Source organism: Papaver somniferum, chromosome 3 (assembly GCF_003573695.1).
Source record: "Papaver somniferum cultivar HN1 chromosome 3, ASM357369v1, whole genome shotgun sequence".
Lineage (NCBI taxonomy): Eukaryota > Viridiplantae > Streptophyta > Magnoliopsida > Ranunculales > Papaveraceae > Papaver > Papaver somniferum.
This window is the reverse complement of record NC_039360.1, coordinates 90,117,950-90,141,619: the sequence shown is the minus strand read 5'-3', so window position 1 is coordinate 90,141,619 and position 23,670 is coordinate 90,117,950. Positions and strand designations below refer to the sequence as shown.

The 23,670-nt window shown below is 38.5% G+C and overlaps 1 protein-coding gene across 2 annotated transcripts; it reads right to left on the bottom strand.

Moving 5' to 3' along the window:
• Positions 1 to 523: 523 nt before the first annotated feature.
• LOC113356782 lies at positions 524 to 8,595 on the bottom strand. Of its 2 annotated transcripts, XM_026599999.1 has the most exons (23): positions 8,393 to 8,593; positions 8,150 to 8,250; positions 7,479 to 8,060; positions 6,477 to 6,709; positions 6,303 to 6,374; positions 6,023 to 6,157; positions 5,449 to 5,567; positions 5,047 to 5,352; positions 4,861 to 4,948; positions 4,618 to 4,723; positions 4,415 to 4,528; positions 4,129 to 4,292; positions 3,886 to 4,006; positions 3,558 to 3,782; positions 3,266 to 3,456; positions 2,916 to 3,083; positions 2,715 to 2,820; positions 2,392 to 2,529; positions 1,985 to 2,146; positions 1,713 to 1,913; positions 1,356 to 1,550; positions 1,197 to 1,268; positions 524 to 1,104 (listed from the first exon to the last, which is right to left on the bottom strand). In XM_026599999.1, exons 2-23 carry the CDS (start codon positions 8,195 to 8,197, stop codon positions 952 to 954), a joined length of 3,699 nt encoding a protein of 1,232 aa, XP_026455784.1. In that variant the 5' UTR covers positions 8,198 to 8,250; positions 8,393 to 8,593; the 3' UTR covers positions 524 to 951. The 2 variants fall into 2 exon arrangements, 1 of the variants encoding a protein (XP_026455784.1); XR_003363179.1 differs by lacking the exons at positions 524 to 1,104; positions 1,197 to 1,268; positions 1,356 to 1,550 and having other exon boundaries at positions 1,771 to 1,913; positions 1,985 to 2,136; positions 8,393 to 8,595.
• Between the last annotated feature and the right edge of the window lie 15,075 nt (positions 8,596 to 23,670).

Sequence of the window (23,670 nt, the reverse complement as noted above, 5' to 3'; positions counted from 1 at the left end):
TTTTTTGCGTGACTTTTAGCTAGCCAACATCGTTCGTTAGTATCAAGATGTTGATTTCAACGGGAATGTGTTCTTTTATAATTGAGATTCTTGTTCAGTTTCAAGTTCTACCTTGTTCATTCATTGAAGATGGAGGCAGGAGTCCGATAATCTTCTCTTGGAGGCCCCCAAAATAGAAACATATTGTACAACGGAATGTTGAAGGTGTATATATAACACAAAATTGGTTAAAAAGACCAAAATCAACAATTTTTGGATGAAATGGACAGTTAGATTTTGATACTGTTTAAATGGACAAAAATATAAAAATAAGCAGGATGTAACCAGTTTCATCGTGTCCATTTTCAAATATTTTTTCTTATTTTTAATTTACACAGAATGTATCCAGTTTTATCCTTGCTATTTTTTAAATTTAAGCTAGGATGAAACCAGTTTCATCTTTACTATTTTTTACTCGTCCATTTGAACCGTGATTTAAAAATATTTGGACAAATGACCCATTTTCCGTATATAGAGTCCGTTCTCAGGGGGGACAAAATAATCTGTTCTATTAATTCTGAGAAAAACAAATTACAAAATCTGTTCTATTTTAATCAAGCGACAGAGTTCGTTCTCAGTTGAAGCAATCTGTTAGAGCATATACTATTTCATATCATATAACACAATATATATAAAAAAAAAAAAGACAAAAAGAATTAGAAAACATCAGAGACTGATACGGCAAGCTTGACAAGTTGTTCTCTCTTCCTGTACAAAATTTGGTTTGACCTCTCCTTAAGCTGAAACATTATTTCGCCGGTTCTGGCAAACGATGATTTGTCACCTTATCAACGTCTCCAACGATACACCAAACCCATACCCTTTTAAGGCCTGTAGTTTTGTCTTCGTTTTCCAAGCTTGTATATTTAGAAAAGTTTGATGTACATTTTACATACAAACAGGTATAGATGTCTAGTAGTAGTAGTTGGGATCCTTATGATTTGGTGCATCCTTACAGAGCATTGATCGGACTTCCATTATTGACCTAGGAGGCTCCAAATCTTTCTCTTGTAGTGCATTTCCAAGTAGTTGTTGTAATTGTGATGCGAAAGTATCATCCAAAACCTACAAACAACGAACAAGACAAATTGGGCGTCTAATCGACTACTGTATTTTTGGAATTCGGAACTCTGATTAAAAAGGTGGGAATGACTTACGGATACTGCAACACGAGATCCTTTATACCAGGACCTATTTTCTTTCCTGTTCTCCAGGAAACTTAGCACATCCTGAAACCAGATTTGAAGAACCATTACAATTAGTAACATATGGTAACTTAAACTGACTGAAATCACAAATAGTAGCAGGAGGTGTACCTGGCCCATCCTGTCCCAGTAGCCTCGGCAGATAGCAACAAAAACATGCGTATCAAAAATGTTATGAAGGTGATTTATTGTACTAGTTATCTGTTCCTTCAAGGGTTGCATTCTGCTTCGAACATCAGATTCCACCACTGTTTCCTTAGAATCTTGGATGACCTTTTTCAGTTTTGTTGCACTCTGCATTCTCGTCTGGAAGTCCATTATTCAAAAAACTAATCAGTTTTAGCAAAACAAGATATTTGAAATCAGTGTATCCGGTTCTTCTAACACGATTACTTGATGGTACTTGAGTACTTGCGAAAAATAAAATAACAAAATATACTGCAAACAGTGTAAAATCCTTTTACTTACATTCTCTGCAAGTTTCTCAACTACTGCTTGTAGGTAGTTCCTGAACTTCGTTCTCAGCATAACAGTAATTTCGCTGAGACGCTCCCCTGGGACTGCACTTCCACCGGTAGGTATGCAAGACCCCCATGATCTAAATTGGGTCTCTATCCTAGGTCTCAGCAGATCAAGCATCCTCTTCATGGAATTCAAAAGAATACCCAACTGCAACACAGAACACATGGTCAGCAGGAGGGAGGGACAGAGAAGCGGAGGGTAAGGGGCGAAGGGCTTACATCTTCAGGAACCACATAGGGAGTTACAGAACGATTAGCAAGCTTTTGTATGTATTTGAGGCCGAACTTCTTAGGTGCTAGATTGTCCTTCAGGGGAGACAGGACATCTACATACTGCTTGTCCAGAGACTCCACAATCGCCTTTTCGACATCTGCAATCGACTTTTGACATTTAAAAATGAAAGAGGGTAAATTCGTCACATTTCTAGTTATTTGGAAATATAATGAAAGACAAATCTAGAAACTTAATTTTAAATTAGTGCTGGACTTAGAGGTTGTGTGCTGGAACTCTAGATCATACTTGTCCAGGTATCATTCTATAGTAACTACGGAAAAGAATAAATTAAGAACATAAATAAGAAGATAGCTTAGCCACAAAATATTTTGTGGTCGATATTTGAACATACATTTTCAAGAACAAAGGTATATTCTGGCCATCGGCAAATGATGATCTCGTATTCGTTCAAGGTTTCTCTCAGCCGCTCATACATCTCATCAACAAATGGAGTTGTAGAATGTTGAGTTTTGACTCCCGACCACTTCACCTGCAAGTGATTAGATTAATCAGTTGTATAACATGTCAAAAAAGGAACTTAATGTACTGTCTTTCTAATGATGAGTAAATCAAAAGGACCACAGCATATTTATGTTACACACTAACAATTGCAAATGATGGTTGACCCATAGAAACAACTAAACTCTGCAAGACAGATTTAAGGATCTTATGTACCTTGTCTAGTTTACATGACTCGAGCAGAGATAGGCGCTTATCTTGAACCCAAAGGATGATGTACAAATGGAACAGCTCCTTTGCATCCACCCCACCTTTGACAGGACTAGGAATAAACGAAAACAATCAGCAAGGCACGTGAAAAGTAATAAGGCAATTCAAAAATTTACAGAAACAAATTACACAAGAAAAAGTAATTACTTGATTTTCCAATTTGCAAGATCCCTTTGGAAATCCGCAGCTGCAATTACAAGCTCAACGACATGAGGTGTGGGGCCAGTAGGAGGGCATGCAACAAGGAATGCACGCAACCGACTACAAAGCTCCACACTGTAAATTGCTGAAGAAATGTTTGGTAGATCTATGAAACTGCAATATATAGTAGAGAATAGTACACATCAATGATAAGACTGCTCAAACTGAAATCAGTTCTAAGAGTATTTAATATCTTCCGAATTTAAACCTAATGTCCAAGTATAAAGGAACTCGACACTTTCAAACTATATCACTATCGCTCAACAAATGAAGAAACTCAGAGGAAGTGTGCTTACCTAGGAAGCACGTTGCAATTATGGATCTCCATATCAGTAAAGACTTCATTTCTGATATTTAAGCAGAGGGATTTCATTTTCTGATATGCAGTGGAAAGCGTCAGTGAATCCATCAATGCGCATTCATTACTGGCAGCAACATACTCATCAGTCTCCGCCAAATGTCTCCGTGATCTTTTTTTAGCAGCAACCTGAATAGTACAACTTCTCAGAGACAGAATAAACCAAGACGCCAAAGAGTGGCAGAGTGAAACTGAAAAAACGCATCATCACCCAAAGTAAGGGAGTGAACCTGAAAATAGCCGCAAAGTTTCAATTGCGTTTCCGGAGAGAATATGTCATGCAGAAGGGTATAAAGCTTGACAGAAGGAATCAAAGCCGGCGCTGGAGATCCAAATGCGGGTCTAAAAACGTCCACCATTCCTGACGGAAATGATTCATCCAGAGACTTGTAATTTTCAAAAACCAATGCAAAAATCTGCTCAATTTGATCTTCAACTTCCCCCAAGATGCGATTCTGGTAAAACAGCATTATTGCAATTAGTTGGAAACCCATAAAATAGATCATACAATGGACGCTGGAAAACTTCTGGCAGAATAGCACAGTAAAAAACATATACCTCTTGGTGACTCAGCGTGTTTTTACTGCGTGCTTTCATAAGTACAGGTAACAATAAATCATGCACCAGGACAAGACAATCCTCCGTGGGTGTAGCTACATCCATAATGTACGAAAGGTATCTACGAACATGAAAGAAAACACCAATTACCAATTAAACCACCTTAAGCTGTAAGAATAGAAATTTCAGCTAAGCGCCAGAAAGAACCTTCTCAGAAAGACATTCATAAACCCTAATCAGTACCTTAGTTTCGTATAAGCATTTGAAACTCCATAGTAGGATGCAAATTCTGTCAGTAACCATTTCCATGGACCATCCAATAACAGTTTCCTTTGCTGAAAATGCTCCATTTTCATGGCAACTTCTAAAACCAGGTCATATGCCACGGTTTCTGCGACAGAGCCACACTAGAAGAAAAGGGAAATGTGTTTATTTACAAAAATAAGCAGGATTAATCAACGCAACTTCTGCGCAAGTGTAATAAACACAACCACTTACAGGAAACCTATAATTGAAGTAGGTCATGTACCTTAAGATGACCATTCTCATCTGGACTAGTTGAATAATTGATGTACAATTGTACTCTGCCTACAAGCTCATGCTCTGGTTCGCGATAAATACACCACCAACGAAGCTTTTCACCCTGCATGCAACTGATGTGTAAGATCTCCAAGCAGTCACCTACAGAACTCCTCTCTCGAAATCTAAGATTTATGTCACAAAAGTTCTTACCGAGTCGTCAGTGATACTGGCCACTTGAGCAACTACACGACCGTAGTACTTTCCCTTAGAATCCTGAACTTCAATGAAAAGATCATCACCAAGGCTGTCTGGGAAGCTGATGGAAAGCAGAGAACTTGTCAATTCAAAACTCAATGCAAAATAGCTCACTAAAACAAGAGTCACATCGTGAGAGAGAGAGAGAGAGAGAGAGAGAGAGAGAGAGAGAGAGTATAATGGCACAGAGATACATACAATACATGTGTTTCACCAGATCCAGGTTGCATCCGAACTGCATCCTCTTCGGTTGAACTTTTCAACCTCAACAGACAAGAATACGTCTCTGGTAACATTATAAGTGTTGTTAATTAAAACATCATGTACAAGAAGATGAGAAATCAATTTATAGAGGTGTGCAATTAGAATGCACATTTTATATACCTTGTACTGTTTCATATGATGCAGAACTACTGCGCAGAGTTGTCACACCGACTTTAAGGAGTGAAGAGACCTGTTTTAAATACTGGGTGCTTGCGTGCACATATGCCAAGCTATGCTGCGAAAAAGATCCACTAGCAGGTATTCGACGTACTACCCTAACTCTTCGGAGAGCTTCGCATCCAGAGGAAAGAGTGGATTGTAAATTTGAAACACGATAACGAATTGTTTCCAATTTTATGCTGGGTGACTTTAGAGATGAAAAGCTGCAGCCTGTAGGAGGGTCTAGAGCCATTTTGACCTTACGGACTGCAAAAGAAATAAAAGCAGCCCATATTGGTGACATCTGAAGTATCTCTAGTCAAGTACTCATGCAGTGAGAATGTCCAAGTAATTTATCCATACCTTGAACCTTCATCTTGCCAATGATTTTCTTGGGCTTCGGTGCAGCTCCCTCACCAACGAGCTTCGACGACCTACTTGCTAATAGCTCTTCCTCAGATTGCAACAGTACTTGCTGTAAACTGTAAGATAAACAACAAGACCAAATCACAAATAAATAAAAAAGAACAGATATACACAAAAATAAAATGCAAAAATAGTACATGTTTAGATATAAAATAGCTGATGAAGAAAGTTCGATATTTATTAATCACATATTGGCTAACAAAAAGAGGGCAAAGAACCTCCACTATGGGGAATACAAGTGATGCAGGTTGTTATAATGTCAGTGGAAACACTCATCAGTGTTTCTTTTCCCATTTTTTTATCATCTTCATGTATAAGACCTACAAATTTGACTGTTCCAAAACTCAACAAAAATTGGGCAAAGAACTTCCCTTAAGGGTGCATCAAGTGATACAAGTTGTTGAAATGTCAGGAAAGAAAAATCTTTGATGTTTCAATTCTACTACAAATTTGGATCTCACAAAACTAGCTTCCCACTCTTACAACTGCACAAGAAGAGTCAGGAACTCACCCAAACGCATTTCGCAGCAAGGCACATTCGTTTTCGAGAAAGATGGGAGCTTCCGTGCAACCCCTTGCCCATGAGTTAAGACAAAGGCGCACACATGCATCATATGAAATGACAGCATACCATGGACCTTGACCACTGCCAATATTAGAAGAAACATTAGAGATGTTGTTAAAGGATCAACGGAAACATGAGAGAGAGAGACAGAGAGGTAACTGCATCATGCTGAAATCTGTCTACTGTACGGGAACAAGTTGCAAGTTCTTATCGCGGAAAATATTACCTAGCATGAAATGTGGGAAGGCGAGCTGGTAATGAACCTGAAGATGCAGCAGTTTCGACACCTACAGAGGCCCTATCAAACATTACAAGTGGAATTAATTTTATGTTCAGTCTCACTGTTCTGTTCTCTACAGTACATGATAAAGAGATACCAGAAATGGCAAACCCAACTAACCTTGAAGACTTATCCAAAATCCCATTTTCAGTTTTATCTGGAACACTGACGCCCGGAACCACATTCACAGATGTGCTTGGTTCTTTTCTTGACGCTAAACCACCATTCGCTATAGAATTGGATGGCTGCTCCACATCTAGGTCAGTCCCCTGATCATAACCACTTAAAGGAGGTGCACTGGGGACATCATCATCAGATAACTTCTTATTTTGTAGATGTCTTGCACGAAAATCCTGTAGCGTTTTTTAGAGGTAAGCATCACAGAATCACAATAAAACCCGGCAATGCAAATGAATAATGCAGATACACACTGACAGAACGGAGAGAAACTTAGATGGCCCAAGCGTGAATTAGACTAATCACTGGAACCAAAGGAAAATAATACTGTGAACACACGGGAAATGCCAACAGTATTGTGATAGTGAATACAGAAACTTAAGAAGAAACAAAAACGACGGATTTGACGAACATTAGTACTGTGATAGTGAATACAGAAACTTAAGAAGAAACAAAAATGATGGATTTGACGAACATTACTAGCACAATCTGTGCAAGACACAGACATGAAAACCAATTCTGTAATTACAAATATAGAAACTCACTTAAAATTATTCATTGATTTTTTTAACTAGCACGGCAAAACAAACTGTAATAAACTGATTATACTTAACTTACAAGATGTTATTAGCTTACAACATGCATAATTAACACTAGGGCATCTTGATCATCACAAAGAATTGCAATATGGAATAATTTAGCAGTAAGGTGTAAAAGGCAAGTAATAAATTTACTCACATAATCTAATAGGAACAAATATGACAACATTGAAATGAGGCTACATATAGGAATCTGGTTTCTCACTAAATTCACTGCATTTAACTACATACTTCCAAAGCTATCACAGATGGCTCACCCAATAACACGCATGAATAAGCTCATGTACAATAAGATAATTATTACTAATGAAAGAAGAAAAAGGAAACAAGCATCGAAGAAGCTGACCTTTTGACATTGAATTTCGGTATTTGATTGTGAAGGAACACTTGAAGCATACCCCTCAGAAGTGTAAGTTCCTCCACCAGGTGCAGCAGAACTAGTGTTAGTTCTGTTTCTACTGGATGGAAATTCAGAACTCATAGAATCAGATGATTCATCATCTTCAGTATAATCATGCACACCCACTGGAGGATACCTACTACCACCAATTCCTCTACCTACAATTCCATTCCCCACTTGTCTCTGCCTCACTGTATCTAACGAAGAACTAAAATCAGAAGTCATTGCATCACTAGTATACTGCGTTTGCCTTGGCAACGGCTTTGTATATCTCCGTGGAGGCGAATCAATTGAATATCTAGCACTTTCTTCATCAGATGATTCATCCATATCTGAACTATCATCTGCATCTACAGAACGTGGTAACGGAATTACTCCAGATGGCAAATGCCCACTTCGAAACTTATCTGTTGGCGGTAACCCAAAACCTCTACCTCCTCTACCTCCATTTCTTGACAGTGGATCCACCCATGGTCTCTGTCCAGCCGTTGTTCCAGCAAATTGCCTTTCCTTTGTACCAGTAGTACCCTAATTTTCATGCAAATCACCATAACACTAAGTAAAAACACAGAAAAAAAACAAAATTGAACAAAATTTCCGAAAATTGAGTTTGTTACCTCTCTAGCCCATCTAACAGCATTCTTATCCAGTCCTTCAGTAAACATTGTTTTCTAGGGTTTTCTCCCAATCACAGAAGAAGTCTAGATTGTAATCAAATCTGAAACAAATGAATATGTGAAATTATTTCTTTCCTTAATTAACACATTCAATAAACATAAAAAAAGAATCCCTAAAAAAAGTTTGAAAAAGTTAATAAACCTTAAATAAGTAGATCATAGTAATGCAAGTAAATTACTTACACTCAAAGTATTGATAGTTGAAAAATTCTGCAGATTCGAAATCAGAAAGTGAAGAAGAAGAAGATTATGACAAAAATGAAGAAGAAGGAAAGAAAAGAGAAGTGTTGTGAGTTAATTTCCTTTCCTTTCTGGTCTGGTTTTTTTTGTTTTCTCTCTCTAAAAAATTAAATACCTTAAAAATTCTCTCACTCTCCAGTGTGTTGTGTTTTTCTGTTCTATTTCAAAATTCTTAAAAATCTCAAAAAAAAAACTAAAGTACTTTCTATCGCCTTATTTACTGTTTAGTCCCTAATTTATCTCTAAAATCGTGTATTTTAGGTACTAAATTCAAAATTAGCTAAATATTAGACCCAAAAATTATTTATCAATAAATTTTAGATGGAGTAAATAATAAATAAATTTACTTAATTACTCACACTTTTCAGTAGTCCAACCCTCCGTCAAAACAGTCAAAATAAAATACTGTATACCAGGAAAATGAGGGGCACGAAAATGACGAGGGTGTTTGTTTGTTTTTCCTGTAACGGGAATAATGATGTGGCAATTGATATTTTTATCAACAAAATCGCTCTCGCCTCCATTGTACTAGGTTTTTTTTAGTGACCTGTTAAAGCGGCAGGTGGTTTTATTGGAGGGACGGCAAACCTAATAAGACAAAAAGGTCATTAGGTGATAATTCAAGTACCCCTTATCAAAAAATATGGAAATAACCAATTAACCCTTATTATTAATAATCAAGATTAGTGTTGTTAATTAATTTTCACTTATAATAACTCTCAAATCAGATTTTTAGAGTTATAAAAAAAATAGAGGAGAAGAAAAAGAAAACTTATGTGATATTTGTGAAACCCTAAATTTTGATTCCCTCAACCAAAATGAGTGATTCTAGTGGCAAATTTGGGATGGGTGAATCTCTATACGATAGAGAAAACAAATACTACATACCCCTTGATGGAGATCCTGATATGGAGTATTTCTTAGATGGTAGAGATGTTTTAACCCATAGTGAAGGTCAATCTCAACCAATTGAAGAAATTAGCCAACAAAGTGAAGAACCGGCAACTGAAAATGACCAGGTATACTTCTAAACTAGTTCTCATTAGCTTTTTGTTGCTTAAAATTCTCTAAAGTACGTAAAAAAATCAAATTTTAAAAAAATTCAGAAGAACTTACAGTTGGTAATTAGCTAGTTATCAACCGTAATTGAATGTTACGGTTCGTAAAGTTTCCAATTTCAACCGTAACTGGTTCAATTTGGGGAAAAACTCAATCGTAATACCAGTTACGGTTAGTATAAAATTTTCGAGTCGAACCGTAATTTCAGTACGGTTGGTTATGTTCTTCAGTAGTTACCAATCGTAACTCATCATGTGCAGGGCAGTATTTACTGCACTTCTTACGGTTGGTAATATGTAAATAGCTACCAGCCGTAATTGTGTTACGGTTTGTGATCTGTGTTTTTTACCGATCGTATAATGATCTGTATGTTTTCATTTTCATTTCACCCTATTTACGGTTTGTTACGGGAGGGCCATTACCAACCGTAGTTGTGTTATGGTTTGTAAGTGATTGTAATTACGAACCGTATCTTTGTTACAGTTTGTATTTCCTTGTCGTGTCCAACCGTAACTTTATATATATTTTCATTTTGTTCTTGTTTAAACTAATGTGGGTGTATTGTTGTCCAGATCGTGAGTGTACCTCCCCTAATGGATGAACAACCTTTAGCAAATCAACTTCTCACCCAAGATTCTAGCTCTCACTATTTAACCGAGGAGACATGGGAGGAAAAAGATGATGCAAAGCATTGGGCTAGAGAACGAGGCAAGTTGATTATGTGTATCATAGTTTGTAATGGTACCACTAGTGAAAGTGCCTTTCAAATGGTTTGCGAGTGTAGTGGACAACATAGAAGTCATGCAAAAAAGGGTACCGTGCAAGTAGCAAAGGCAAAGAGGAAGCAAACTACGTTCACTAAGAAGATCTGATGCCCCTTCAAGCTTCAATTTAAAAGGAACGCGGCAAAAAGGTGGTTTTGGAGAAAGTTGTATGCGGTAGTCATAACCACCCTATACCGGAGAGTTTGCTATCACATTCGTATGTTGGACGCCTTACCGAAGAAGAAGAGAAGATCGTAGAGTCACTGACACAAATTCGTATGAAGCCCGTTGATATCCTCGCTCACTTAAAGGAAAGAAACCCACAAAATGCTTCTACTTTGGCTAACATCTACAACGCAAGAAAAAAATTGAAGGCTAAAAAATGGGAACAAAGGAACGAAATGCAACAATTAAGGCATTTGGGGGAGGCGAATAATTACTCGGTTTTCCACGATGATGATGAGAAAATACGAATAAGACATCTTTTGTTGGCTAATCCTGAGTTTGTGAAGTTGGCACGGTGCTCTCATCAAATCCTTCTAATGGATTGCACATACAAAACCAACAAGTTTGAGATGCCGTTGTTGAACTTTGTCGGGCAAACTTCTACCAATGCTCCTTTTAGTGTTGGTTTTTGCTTCTTGAAAGATGAGCTTGAAGAGAGATATGTGTGGGCATTAAACCAAGTGAAGCTATTCTACGTAGAGGGATATACTCCAAAGGTGATTATTACCGACAAGGAACAAGCTTTGTTGAATGCAATAAGGAGGGTTTTCCCGGAAGCTCATAACCTTCTTTGCACGTTCCACTTGTGGAAAAGTATTGAAACTAAGTGCATGCGCCTTGTCCGTCCAACCAAAAAAAACGAAATGGATAGAATAAAGAAACTACCGTTACATCAACAAAAGGATGCCAAAGAGAAATTTAAGAAGGATGACAAGTTGTCGGAACTAAAATGGGAAAGTTTCAAAACGGAGTGGAGAGCCTTGACCTATTCTATCACCGTGGATGAATATGAGGATAGAGCTCGTATGTTAGTGGCTCATTGGAAAATAGGTTATCCAAGTGTTGTGAAGTATTTGTTGGATAATTGGTTGGATCCGCACAAAGAGAAGTTCGTATCGGCGTTCACTAACCAATATAGGCACTATGACAACCAAGCTACAAGTACGGCGGAGTCATCTCACAACCGGTTGAAGAAGAAACTTCATAGTTGTAATGGTGGGTTAGTTACGCTATTCGAAGCCATGGATTCATATTTCCGCCGTGATCACGATAGAGTTACGGAGTCTTTTGAAAAAAGCCGAAGTAAACAACACACCAAATGGTTACACAATAAGTGGCTAAAGGGAATTACACATCAAGTTTCGCACCGCGCTATTGATAAGATAATATATGAAGTACAACATTATGAATTGGGGGATTATGAAGAAGAGTGTGTTTGTCCAAACATGACAAGTTTGGGACTCCCATGTCGGCATGTTATAGCCATATACCAAGACAAAGTGATCCCGATTCAAGATGTTGATCCCTTTTGGAAACAATTATCATTCCGTGAAACAATTTTTGATCAACAATTTGGAGGAACGTTTGCCGATACCGAGATTGGTCAAGCTCTAGCCGAGAAATATGCTACACTAAGCCAAGAAAGGAAAATATGGTTGAGTAATTGAGAGATTTCGTATATCCACAATTTAGGTATGATATCAAGGAACCACCAAAGGAGAAGAGTAAGGGGAGGCCTCCTACCAAAAAAAAGAGGTACGTAGGAAATAAAAAAGCAAGGGAATTGGTGGAAGAATCAAAGAAAAGAGATCCTTCGGGTTATGAATGGTTGAGAAAGGAATATGAAGCGGAGGATGAGATAAACAAACGAAAAAGAGGTCAAGCGGATAAAGGATAACCAAGCCGTCGAAATGTATAACAAAAATGTATCGAGATTCCTACTCAAGAAAGTGCAACAAGCAAAATTGATGTTAAAGGAAAAGGTCTGGTATTTCGCTCTAAACAACAAGCAAAATTGATGTTAAATCCATAACTAACACAAATAACTTCAAATTCATAATTAATATCCATATGCTAAATTTCATAAGCTAAAATCCATAACTAACCACACACAACTAACATAAATCCATAACTAAGCATGGCGGCCACCACGACCCCTTTTGTTGGTGTTACCACCACCACGAGTTTTAGGACCACCACCACGAGTTTTAGGACCATCACGACGACCACCGCGACTACCGCGACCACGACCACCTCTTTGGCTAGTACCCACACCGTGCACCACCTCTTCATCATTTGTCTCTTCGCTGCTAGATGAAGGTTGATGACGGCTACTACCCTCACCTCCAAGAGAGTTTATACTTCTCTTTAAGCTTCTTTCGTCCGTGACCAACCCCTCATACATTTCTGCCATGTTTGGATTATGCATGTTCCTTATTTGGTCTTGCAAGATCTTTTGTTCACGAGCTTTAAACACACCATTACGGCTGATGCATGAAGTCATGCTATTTGCCAAAGCTTGTCCTCGCTCTTTCTATTTACATATCAAAAAGAGTGTTAAGAGATTATTTCATAATAATCATTAATCTTAAAATCCAAAGTCATGAGGATAACAAAATTACGTACCGACATGAAATATAGCTTCTTCCAAGTCAAACCAAATAGACCTTTTTTCTCTTTAGTCTCGTCGACCGCCTTCCTTTGAGCCATAGCCTCTTGAATATATGGTTGGGCCTCCGGATCATTATTGATCACATATTGGATGACCAAAATGAGAATACCAACCCATGTAATCAGTAGTGGCTTCTTTCATGTTGTTACAAGGAATTGCCTCTCCCGCTGCGAGTTGGTATCTTTCTTCATGGCGGTTGTTCCAAGCATCAACCGTTTGAGTTCGCCTGTAGTTGAGCACAATGGTGGGGCCTTTTGTCTCGGATACTTGCTTGGATAATTTGAAGTTTTCCTCTACAACCCTTTGTTGAATATGAGCAATTTGGCGTAGAGTTCGACGAGGATTGGTCATAACGTAACCTGTGGGATGATACAATGGTCCATTGTAACCTGCGGTCTCTGTGAACCTACGAACATCAACTCCATTTGCAATCCTCAAATAAGGGTCAAAGATAACATCTTCAACAGTGAAAGCATCTATTTTCTCCCTCATTTGAATGGGCTTCTCCTCTTTGTTCCTTAGTTGTCTTCCAGTGAACTTGAACTTCTTTCCTGTAGGGCCATAATCATGTTCTTCCCACTCAGTAAGAGGTCTCACGCTCGGAAAGTGGTCATAAACTCATGCCTAAAAAATAAAATTAAGTATAAACAATTGACACATGACTAAAAATATAACAAACAAAGAAAAATGTAACCAAACTTACCATTAGAAGCGCAACATTGATAGACACATTTTTGTGTCTAATTTGTCCTCAATGTCCGTATTGTTGGAACTCTATTTTTGTACTAATATTGTGTTTTTATGTATTTTTAGGAAATAAACATTTTTGGAAAATTCGGCTCGAAAAGTTGATTTTGGCACCCCCGGAGGACAAGTGTTATTCGGACTCTCGCTTTTGGATAAGGGGTAACCTAATTACTAAGGGGCATCCCCCAGGTCACCCCCAAGGCAGCTGCTATTCGCACCCCGGTTCTGGTTAGGGGGAGGACATCTTCTTCCCAAATTCAAAAACCAAAAATTGGCGGGAAAAATTGTTCTTGAACTGCCGTGACTAGGGTTGAGGATTTGAAGGTGTTCCAGTGAGATTCAATGGCCCAAATTAAATGGGTTTGTTCCTAGGGCCTAGATAGAGCTGGTATGGGTGTTGGATTCGGTCAAAATTGGTTAGATAACCGGTGGTAATCAAATCAGGGAAGATATTCTAAAATAGGAAAAATATTCTATTCTTGGAATTCTTGGATGGAAGAGACGTGCATGGGTTGATTCTATTGGCTGGAAACAATCCCTACAGCTCAAGGATGACGTGTGAGAAGAGATAAAACATGGAACAATCCGTAACAAATCAGAGAATTAAAGAAAAAATATTTCGGAATATTTTCTTTAATGGCCGGATATTCTTGGAATTATTACGAGGATTTGAGTGACCCGTTGTGTATAAATAGGTCCCTAATGTCGAGAAGGAGGAGCTAGCGAAGTTTAGAGAGAATTGGGAGAGGTTTAGAGTACTACAAAGCAAGAAAATTGAAGTTGCAGAGATTCTGGTTCTGCTGCTGCTGCTGCTCGAGGAGGAAGAAGAAGAGGAAGAACAGACTACCAAAGGCAGTCGTTTACCAAAAAAGACAACGACTGTCGTTCGTGGGTCATAGTTTTTCAACGACAACAACACTTTATCTCTATCGTTGATTCTGGACGCCTTCTGTGGGTCGCAGAATCCTGTTTTATATCATTTTCTTGTCTTTTTCTTCATTGTAAAACACTTTTGAGCATCAATGAAATATTTTGAGAGGTTTTCCAACATGATGAGCGGCTAAAATACCTGGTGATTGAGGCAGTGGAGGATCTATTCACTCATGTTTGATTGGTAATACTTTTATTTATAATTTCGTTAATTATTTATTTTATTTAATTCACTTGGATAAAAATATAAAAAAAAGGGATAAAATGGTTTTCTTAATTATTTGTGAATCAGTTTGATATTTTATGCTTAGAATATATTCTTTGATAAATCATGCTTAAGGATTACAACTTAATATTTGGACACCTTTTAAATTAAAAAGTGATTTAATAAGAAAAAGAGCTTAATAATAATTTCTGAAATATTATTTATAACCAATCAACTTGAAGTAATAGTGAATCCTGAGCCTTAATCTTTTTAAAATCTTGACATTACTATTAATTTTCTTCATTTATTTATTTGTTTAAATCTTAAAAAAAAAATAGTTACCTTCACAAGTTCGAAAAGAACCCAGTTTTCACCACTATCTACAACAACATTTGAAAATACATCAAATTTTTGGCGCCGCTGCCGGGGACCTGTGCTTAGGTAGAATTTTTTTTTTTTTTAGAATTGTTTGTTCCTTTTTACGTTTCTTTTTGTCTTTATTTTGCAGGTTCAAAGTGAAAACTAAGGACTTGGAGAGGAAAAAGCTTAAAGCGAAAAGAGAAGAAAATAGGACAATTTCAGGATTTAATTTTCAATTCTTTTTGAGTGTGTGAGGAAAACTGTAATTTTTTTTTTTTTTTTTTGAACTTTAAATTGGATTGGACATTTGGACTTTAATTTTTAAACCCTACGGAAGGGTACCCTTAAATACAAACTGTGTGCAGGGAAGGATGGTGATTACAATATCACCTTGGCCCATCGGGTTCGCACACGGCATAGGAGTCGTGGCCCGAGTCGACGACAACGGTTCATCCCCCGTCTGCTACGGGAGGTAAGTCCAATCGAAACACTCGCGAATCCCCTGCAAGCGAGTTACTGTCCTCCTTAAGGTGTTAATTGTTTGAGGACGAACCAGACTGTCTTTATTTTCCTAGTAAAGGGCAAGGCCTGGCCTAAACAAGATAAGGGTTCGGATTTCATCACCGCTCCCTTCTTGCCCGCTTTAGGAGAACAAAACCTAACACGAACCCAAGCTTTAAAATATGATTAGAAAGAGACCTATAGGGTATCGAGCTTGTTAGGAAAAAATTTCGAAGGATATTGGTTATTCTTTTAGCATATTTCGAAGTTCATGACGGTTTCTGTGAGTTGAATGCGTGACTGCGCCGCCTTGTACTGCGGTGAGGCCTTGGGTATCAAAGCTCCACTAAGCTTCCCTCGCCTCGATTCAACTTACTTTGACTCGGATTGATTCCAGAGGGGTTTGCTTAAATTGTAATGAATTCCCTTTCGAGATATAGAAGCTAGTCTAGAAACAATCTAAGTGAGCCATCATGCTTGTTGTTTGCTAGAAATCTCTAGGTTTGCTGTGGTAAAGTCGAGTCAGCCTGCTGTGTGATTGCTAGAACCTTCCTGTTAGGATTTTTATTTCTTTTTGATTTTTTTTAGTGTATGCCCGATTTTGTTAATAGGGCTTGGAAAAGAGATACTCTAGGTCGATTGATTAGCGAAAAACCTAGTAGTTCTTCTGATAAGCAGGGAGCTCGAAGATTGTTCTTTTGAGAGCCCTGTTTTTGGAAACTTCAGTTTTAAATCTGTCTCTTCGTGAGGAAAGTACCCCTAGTACTTCTGTTGTGCCAGCGATGGCAACTTTGAAAGATTACATGTTCCCAACTAGGTCCAACCGAGCTTCATGCATTAAATTGCCAGCCACTACGGCTAATTTCGAGATAAAACCTAGTATTCTTCAGATGATCCCTATATTCTTAGGAAAAGATGATGAGAACCCTTATTTCCATATTAGGGACTTTGAGGAAATTTTGGGACAATTAGAATAAAAGACCTTACTGATGAAGTCTTGAAACTTAAGATGTTTCCCTTTTCCTTGAGAGATAAAGCCAAGACCTGGCTGAACAACCTACCATCTGAATCCATAGAAACATGGCAGGAACTTATCGCTGCTGCTTCTATATGAAATTCTACCCTAAGCATAAAACTGCAACTGTTAGGCAGAAAATTAGTGCTAGTGTGCAACAAGAGGGAGTCTCTTTATAGATTTTTAGAGATTCAATGATCTCCTATCTCAGTGTCCTCACATGGATTTGATAAGATGAAACTAGTACAAATTATTTATGATGGTTTAGACTATTCGACCAAAGCCATGGTTGAGTCTATGTGCGCTGGTGAGTTCACTAGTAAAAATGCTGATGATGCTTTTACCTTCTTAGAAGTTATCGCTGAAAAATCCCAACAGTGGGAATCTTGTGTTGAACCCCCTAAAAGACTCTTGGTCAATAAAGTAGCACCAATGGTAGATACGAGTTTTGCATAGATGCTAAGTTTGCTGCTTTGTCTAGAAGGTTAGAGCTTTGGAAATGGGTCAGTCTAAAAATAGGTCCCTTGTTGAACCTAATAGAGCCTCTCAAGTCTCTAGTTGTGGAATAGAGCCCGATAATTCATTTTGGGAAGGTCAGGTTAGTGAAGAGCAAGCTCATGCTGTCTATAACAATGCTAGGTTTGAGAACCGTCAGAAGATTGACCCATACTCAGAGACCTACAATCCTGGTTGGAGAAACCATCCTAATTTTCTTGGTCTAAGGGTCAGAATCAAGGACAGTCTAGTAATTCTCAGCCTCCCCCAGGATTTGGTTTTAAGAACTTTCGGTCAAACTCAGTTTCAGAACACTTCCGAGAAAAAGATCTCTGCCTTAGAGGAAAATCTCATAATGCTATCAAAGAACCACATGAGCTTTCAACAAGAAACTAGGCAAGAATTGAAGATAATTCTCAAGTCTTGCCGAATTAAAACTTCAAGTAGGACAAATAGCTAAGTTTATAAGTGAGAGAAGATGGAAAGTTCCCTAGTCATACTGAGCCTAATCCCAAAGGGGAGAAATCGTACAATCATGTGAATGCTGTCACAACCCTTAGGAGTGGAAAGAAAGTAGACAACAAGGTTGCCATGCCCTGGTAGTGAACATGCTGTAGTTCACCCGTCTGAACCAGAGAATGAAGAGACTGATAGAGTCTCTAAAGAGACCAATGAGGGTCATGTTGAGTCTGATTTGTTCCCAGAGCCCCATTCCCACAACTGCTAGTTCCGACTAAGAGGGAGTCCAACTTTAATGATATATTGGAGGTTTTTAAGCAGGTTAATATCAACCTTCCATTATTAGATGCAATTAGGCAGATTCCCTCTTATGCCAAGTTCCTTAAGGACTTGTGTACGCGAAAGCGTAAGCTCAGTGTCCAGAAGAAAGCCTTCATAGCTAGTCATGTGAGTTCTATTATTCAGAATACCACTACTCCTAAGTATAAAGACCCAGGGTCCCCTACCATTGCTTGTACAATAGGTAAGTACCGTGTTGAGAAAGCATTGCTTGACTTAGGAGCCAGTGTGAACTTACTGCCATACCATGTGTACCTTAAGCTAGGACTTGGTGAGATGAAACCTACCCAGATGACACTTCAGTTAGCTGATAGGTCCGTTAAAATTCCTCGTGGTGTGATCGAGGATGTTCTCATAGAGGTCGACAAGTTTATATCCGGTGGATTTTGTTATCCTAGATACCCAACCTGTCCCTGACCCAGAGAACCAAATACCAGTGATTTTAGGTCGCCCGTTTTTAGCTACATCCAATGCGATCATTAACTGTCGAAATGGTATTATGAATTTGTCTTTTGGTAATATGACTATTGATGAACATTTTTAATATTAGTAAGCTACCCTCTGAACTAGATGACTCGAATATAGAAGAGTGAACATGATAGGAACATTAGTCGAGGAGTCATTACCAAACACTTTGTTAGAAGATCCATTAGAGAAATCCTAGCTCACTTTGGGATTGATTTTGATGATGATAATGTGATTAATGAGGTGAATGCTTTGTTAGATTCAACCCCTTTGTTAGATACTAGTAATGGATGGAAACCTAAGTTCGAACCACTACCAGTTTCTAAGTCTACCCTAGTTCCTTCTTTAGAAGAGCCTCCTAAGTTGGACCTAAAACCATTGCCAGATACCCTGAAGTATGTGTTTTTAGGCCCGTCTGAGACTTTACCTTGATTGTTTCTTCCGACTTGGATAGAGATCAGGAAAGTAGGCTAGTAACCGTCCTTCAAAACAACAAGGAAGCTTTAGGGTGGACCATAGCAGACATTAAGGGTATAAGTCCTACTTTGTATGCATCAGATCTATTTAGAAGAAGACACCAAACCTTCTAGGGAGATGCAACGTCGACTAAACCCCAATATGAAAGAAGTAGTTCGAACTGAGGTTCTTAAGCTACTAGATGCAGGCATTATCTACCCTATATTCAGACAGTAAGTGGGTAGCCCGTTCAGGTTGTTCCCAAGAAATCTGGTATTACTGTAGTCCAGAATGATAACAATGAGTTAATCCCGACCCGAGTGACCACGGGTTGGCGTTTTGTATTGACTATAGGAAATTGAACAAGGTCACTAGGAAGGACCACTTTCCCCTTCCCTTCATCGACCAGATGCTAGAGAGATTAGCTGGACATAGTCACTACTGCTTTTTAGATGGCTACTCTGGATATAATCAGATCGTTATTGCCCCAGAAAGACCAGGGAAAACCACTTTTACCTGTCCCTTTGGTACCTTTGCGTATAGACGCATGCCTTTCGGGCTATGTGATTTCCCTGCGACTTTTCAGCGTTGCATGATGAGCATATTTTCTGACATGGTAGAACGGTTCTTAGAGGTCTTTATGGATGATTTTTCAGTGTTTGGTTCGTCTTTCGATGAGTGCTTGCATCATTTGTCATTAGTTTTGACTAGGTGTAAGGAAAAGAATTTAGTGCTTAATTGGGAGAAATGTCACTTTATGGTTCGTTCAGGAATTGTTCTAGGGCATATTGTATCTTCAAAGGGTATAGAGGTAGATAGATCCAAAGTTGACCTTATTAAAACTTTACCGGTCCCAAAAACCGTAAGAGATATTAGGTCATTCTTAGGGCATGCTGGTTTTTATCGTCGTTTCATTAAGGATTTTAGCTTGATGTCTAGACCTCTTTGCAATTTGCTTGCAAAAGATGTTAAGTTTGTCTTTGATGATGCTTGTTTAGAGGCTTTTGAGAAGCTTAAGTCATTACTCACTACCGCCCCCATAGTCCAGGCACCCAACTGGAACCTACCCTTTGAGATCATGTGTGATGCTTCAGATTATGCTATTGGTGTTGTTAGGTCAGCGAGAAAATAAGTTACTTCATGTGATTTACTATGCTAGAAAAACTCTGAATGATGCCCAGTTGAACTATACCACTACCGAAAGGAACTATTAGCCATTGTGTTTGCCTTAGACAAGTTTAGACCCTATCTCTTAGGTTCTAAGATCATCATATATACTGATCATGCTGCTTTAAAATATCTTTTGTCTAAGAAGGATACTAAACCTAGATTGATTAGGTGGATTTGTTGTTGCAAGAGTTTTCTCCAGACATTAGAGACAAAAAGGGTGCCGAAAATGTTGTACAGATCACTTGTCTAGGCTAGTTGTTAGTTCCCCAGATGATTCCCTTCCTATAAGGGATAGCTTTCCTGATGAACAATTGTTCTTTGTTACCCAATTACCTTGGTATGCGAATATAGTGAACTATCTTGTTACTGGTCGAATGCCCCAACATTGGGGTAAACAAGATCGTTCTAGATTTTTAGCTGAGGTTAAGCACTTCTTTGGGATGATCCTTATTTGTTTAAGTATTGTCCAGACCAGATTATTAGGAGATGTATACCTGAGAGTGACAGTCCAGTATATTTCCTTTTGTCATGATCATGCTTGTGGGGGTCACTTTAGTGCTAAGAAAACTGCTGCTAAGATATTGCAGTGTGGATTCTATTGGCCTTCGTTGTTTAAAGACTCACAGTTACTGCGTTACTTGTGAACGATGCCAGAAATTAGGAACCATTTCCCGTAGGAACATGATGCCCTTGAACCCTATTTTAATGTTGAGGTCTTTGATGTGTGGGGTATTGACTTTATGGGTCGTTTCCTAATTCTTTTGGTAACCTATACATCCTTGTCGCCGTAGACTATGTCTCCAAAGGATTGAGGCGGTTGCGTGCAAAACCAATGACCATAGGGTTGTGATTGAGTTCTTGAAAAATAATATACTTACACGTTTTGGTACACCGCGAGCTATAATTAGTGATGGAGGGTCGCACTTTTGTAATGGGCCTTTTAGGCTTCTGATGAAGAAATATGGTATTACACATAAGGTAGCTACCCCGTATCATCCACAGACTAGTGGTCAGGTAGAGGTTTCCAATAGGGAGATAAAACGTATATTAGAGAAAACAGTTAATCCTAATCGGAAAGACTGGTCGTCTAGGCTTACTGATGCCTTATGGGCTTACCGTACTGCGTTTAAGACCCCCATTGGAATGTCGCCTTATCGGCTTGTTTATGGCAAGGCATGTCACTTACCTGTTGAGTTAGAACATAAAGCTTATTGGGCTGTTAAGTGATAGCTAAGGAATTAAACCTAAAACTATGGTTATATTTACACCTGCAAGTGCACAGGATCTAAAGTAGAAAGTGAATAAGCAGGGGTTTGTCCACAGGGACTTGGAGGGAGCTATTGTTGTTTTCCTAGAGATTTTTGTGTTGTGTTAAAACACAACTGAGCTGTTTTGGTGTAACTGAATTAGTGACAGAAAGTAAAGTAAATGTGATAGCGAAGCAAAGGTAACTGGAAACAAAACCAAATAAACCAAGGCTGTTAGCCAAGGGCAGGGAGGAGAAGAAGTAACAAAACAGTTAAAAAAAAAAGGAAAGAAAAGCAAAGCCAAGGCAATGGCTTTAGGCATTCTTCTAGAGTGGGAATAGAACTAGCTTGCTCATTGTCACTAGTGAGCACTAGTTTCTCCCCACTACTCAATCAACACAATGCACCTAAGCATACAAAAATGGAATGGCAAGATAATCAGCTTGCTATGAGCACTGATTTCTTCCATTACTCAATCAATTCAATGCTTCAAAGGTTTCTAGCCTAGCATTCCATTAAACTAACAGCAGGAACTAAACATTACATTACACAAACATCAACAGGAGCATCAAGCATTAACAGTGAACAACATTAACCTAACATGATAAACTAACACTAACAGGGACTCACAAAACAGAATGTAACATAAAATTGAAAATGAAATTAACATGAAATTAAAACTAACATAAACCTAGAATTGGACTATAACAGCATGGATTAAACAAAACAACAAGCATTAAACATGACATGAAATTAAAGAAAACAGCAAATTTAAACATTAACATTAACTTTAAACTGAATGAGAAATTAGAACATCAAATTATAAGAAACCCTAAAATTAAACGTTGAAATTGAAATTAAAATTAAATCTAAACTAACCCAATTTTGGGGGAATCTCGTCTAGCCCAAGAACACCCTTCACTCGTTCTACACCATGAGCTATTTATACTACAAAAGCCCCAATAATTTCCAAACCCTAAAATTAAAATTAGGTATTTAAATTCCGAAATTGCTCACCAAATCCGCTGAATTGGTGGTGACCCATGCCTCTTTTCTTCTCTCTCGGTCCTTCTCTGCCTCCAATTGCGTCAATTTCTCCCTAATTCGAGATGTTTTATCAACCCTCACCTAGGTCAGTTGGTGAGAGGAGTTAAAGCAACTCGTCTAGGGGGATGGTGTGGTGTCGGGTGATGATGGTGAAGAAGTGATGGCGCTGCAGAGGTGAGGTGGTAGAGATGGTGGAGCAGGTGGTACGGTGGAGCAGTTGCAGAGGAGAAGGAAGGAAGAAGTCGATGGAAAGAAGGAGGGGAGTGTTTGGCGATGGGTATGGGGTTAGGTCGCTAGGGTGTGAGGCGGGTTCAGCGATTTTTGATGTTTAGCGAGACTAAGCCGTGAGATGTGGAGCTAGTAGGTAGATCGGACGGTGATGCGGAGGCAATCGAGAGAGACCGTCGGATGAATGGATACAACGAAACGAACGGTACTTGATGGAGTTAGGTACTGTAGTGTAAGGCGGAGATATCAAACTTCGATGAACAGAAAGGGAGCAACCGTTGGATTCAACTACCATCTAATCTGAAGGCTTGGAATTTCAGCGCTGTGGTGCTTGGCAGAGACTTCAGATTTTGATGCTCTATGAAGGAGCGACCGTCGGATGCTTCTGAGAACTGATCTGATGGCTGAGAACGGAGGCGTTTTTGTGTGTAGAAAATGAGGTTGTGCGCACCATTCTTCGCGGCTTCCTTGCGTGATTTCTCCCGGCTTTTCACTACTTTTCTGCTCTTTTTGCTCCGCGTCATCCGAACTTTATTTATTACCTAAAAATGCAAAATTAATTAATAAAAATATTTATTCTTGAAAACAATGAAAATACAGAATATGGGATAAAATGTAGAATTAATGCACAAAAGATGAGTTAAATGCCAACAAAAAGGGATAAATATACATATTTGGCACTCATCAAATACCCCCAAACCTGAATTTTACTTGTCCTCAAGTAAAACAAAACTAAGGAAATCCTAACTATACCACTGTCGCTGGTCTCTCGAATGCATTTAGCGTATGCACTAAGCCTTTTAAACCACTAAGTGTCCCTAGTGGACGAGTTGAAGTCTCGTGAAGGTTTGCTTAGAACGTACCTACAAAGTTCTAGGTCAAAATATAAGCTCAGATTCCATCAAATGTGACATGTGCAAAACAGTTTAAGCTCACAGCAAAATGGAGATGTCAATCTAGCTATCAAAGGCACAATCCTAGCACTGATAACAAAAAAACATGTGATAAGAGTGTAAAGTGTATCTACACATGTGTAAAGAAAGATCTGAAGTTATGA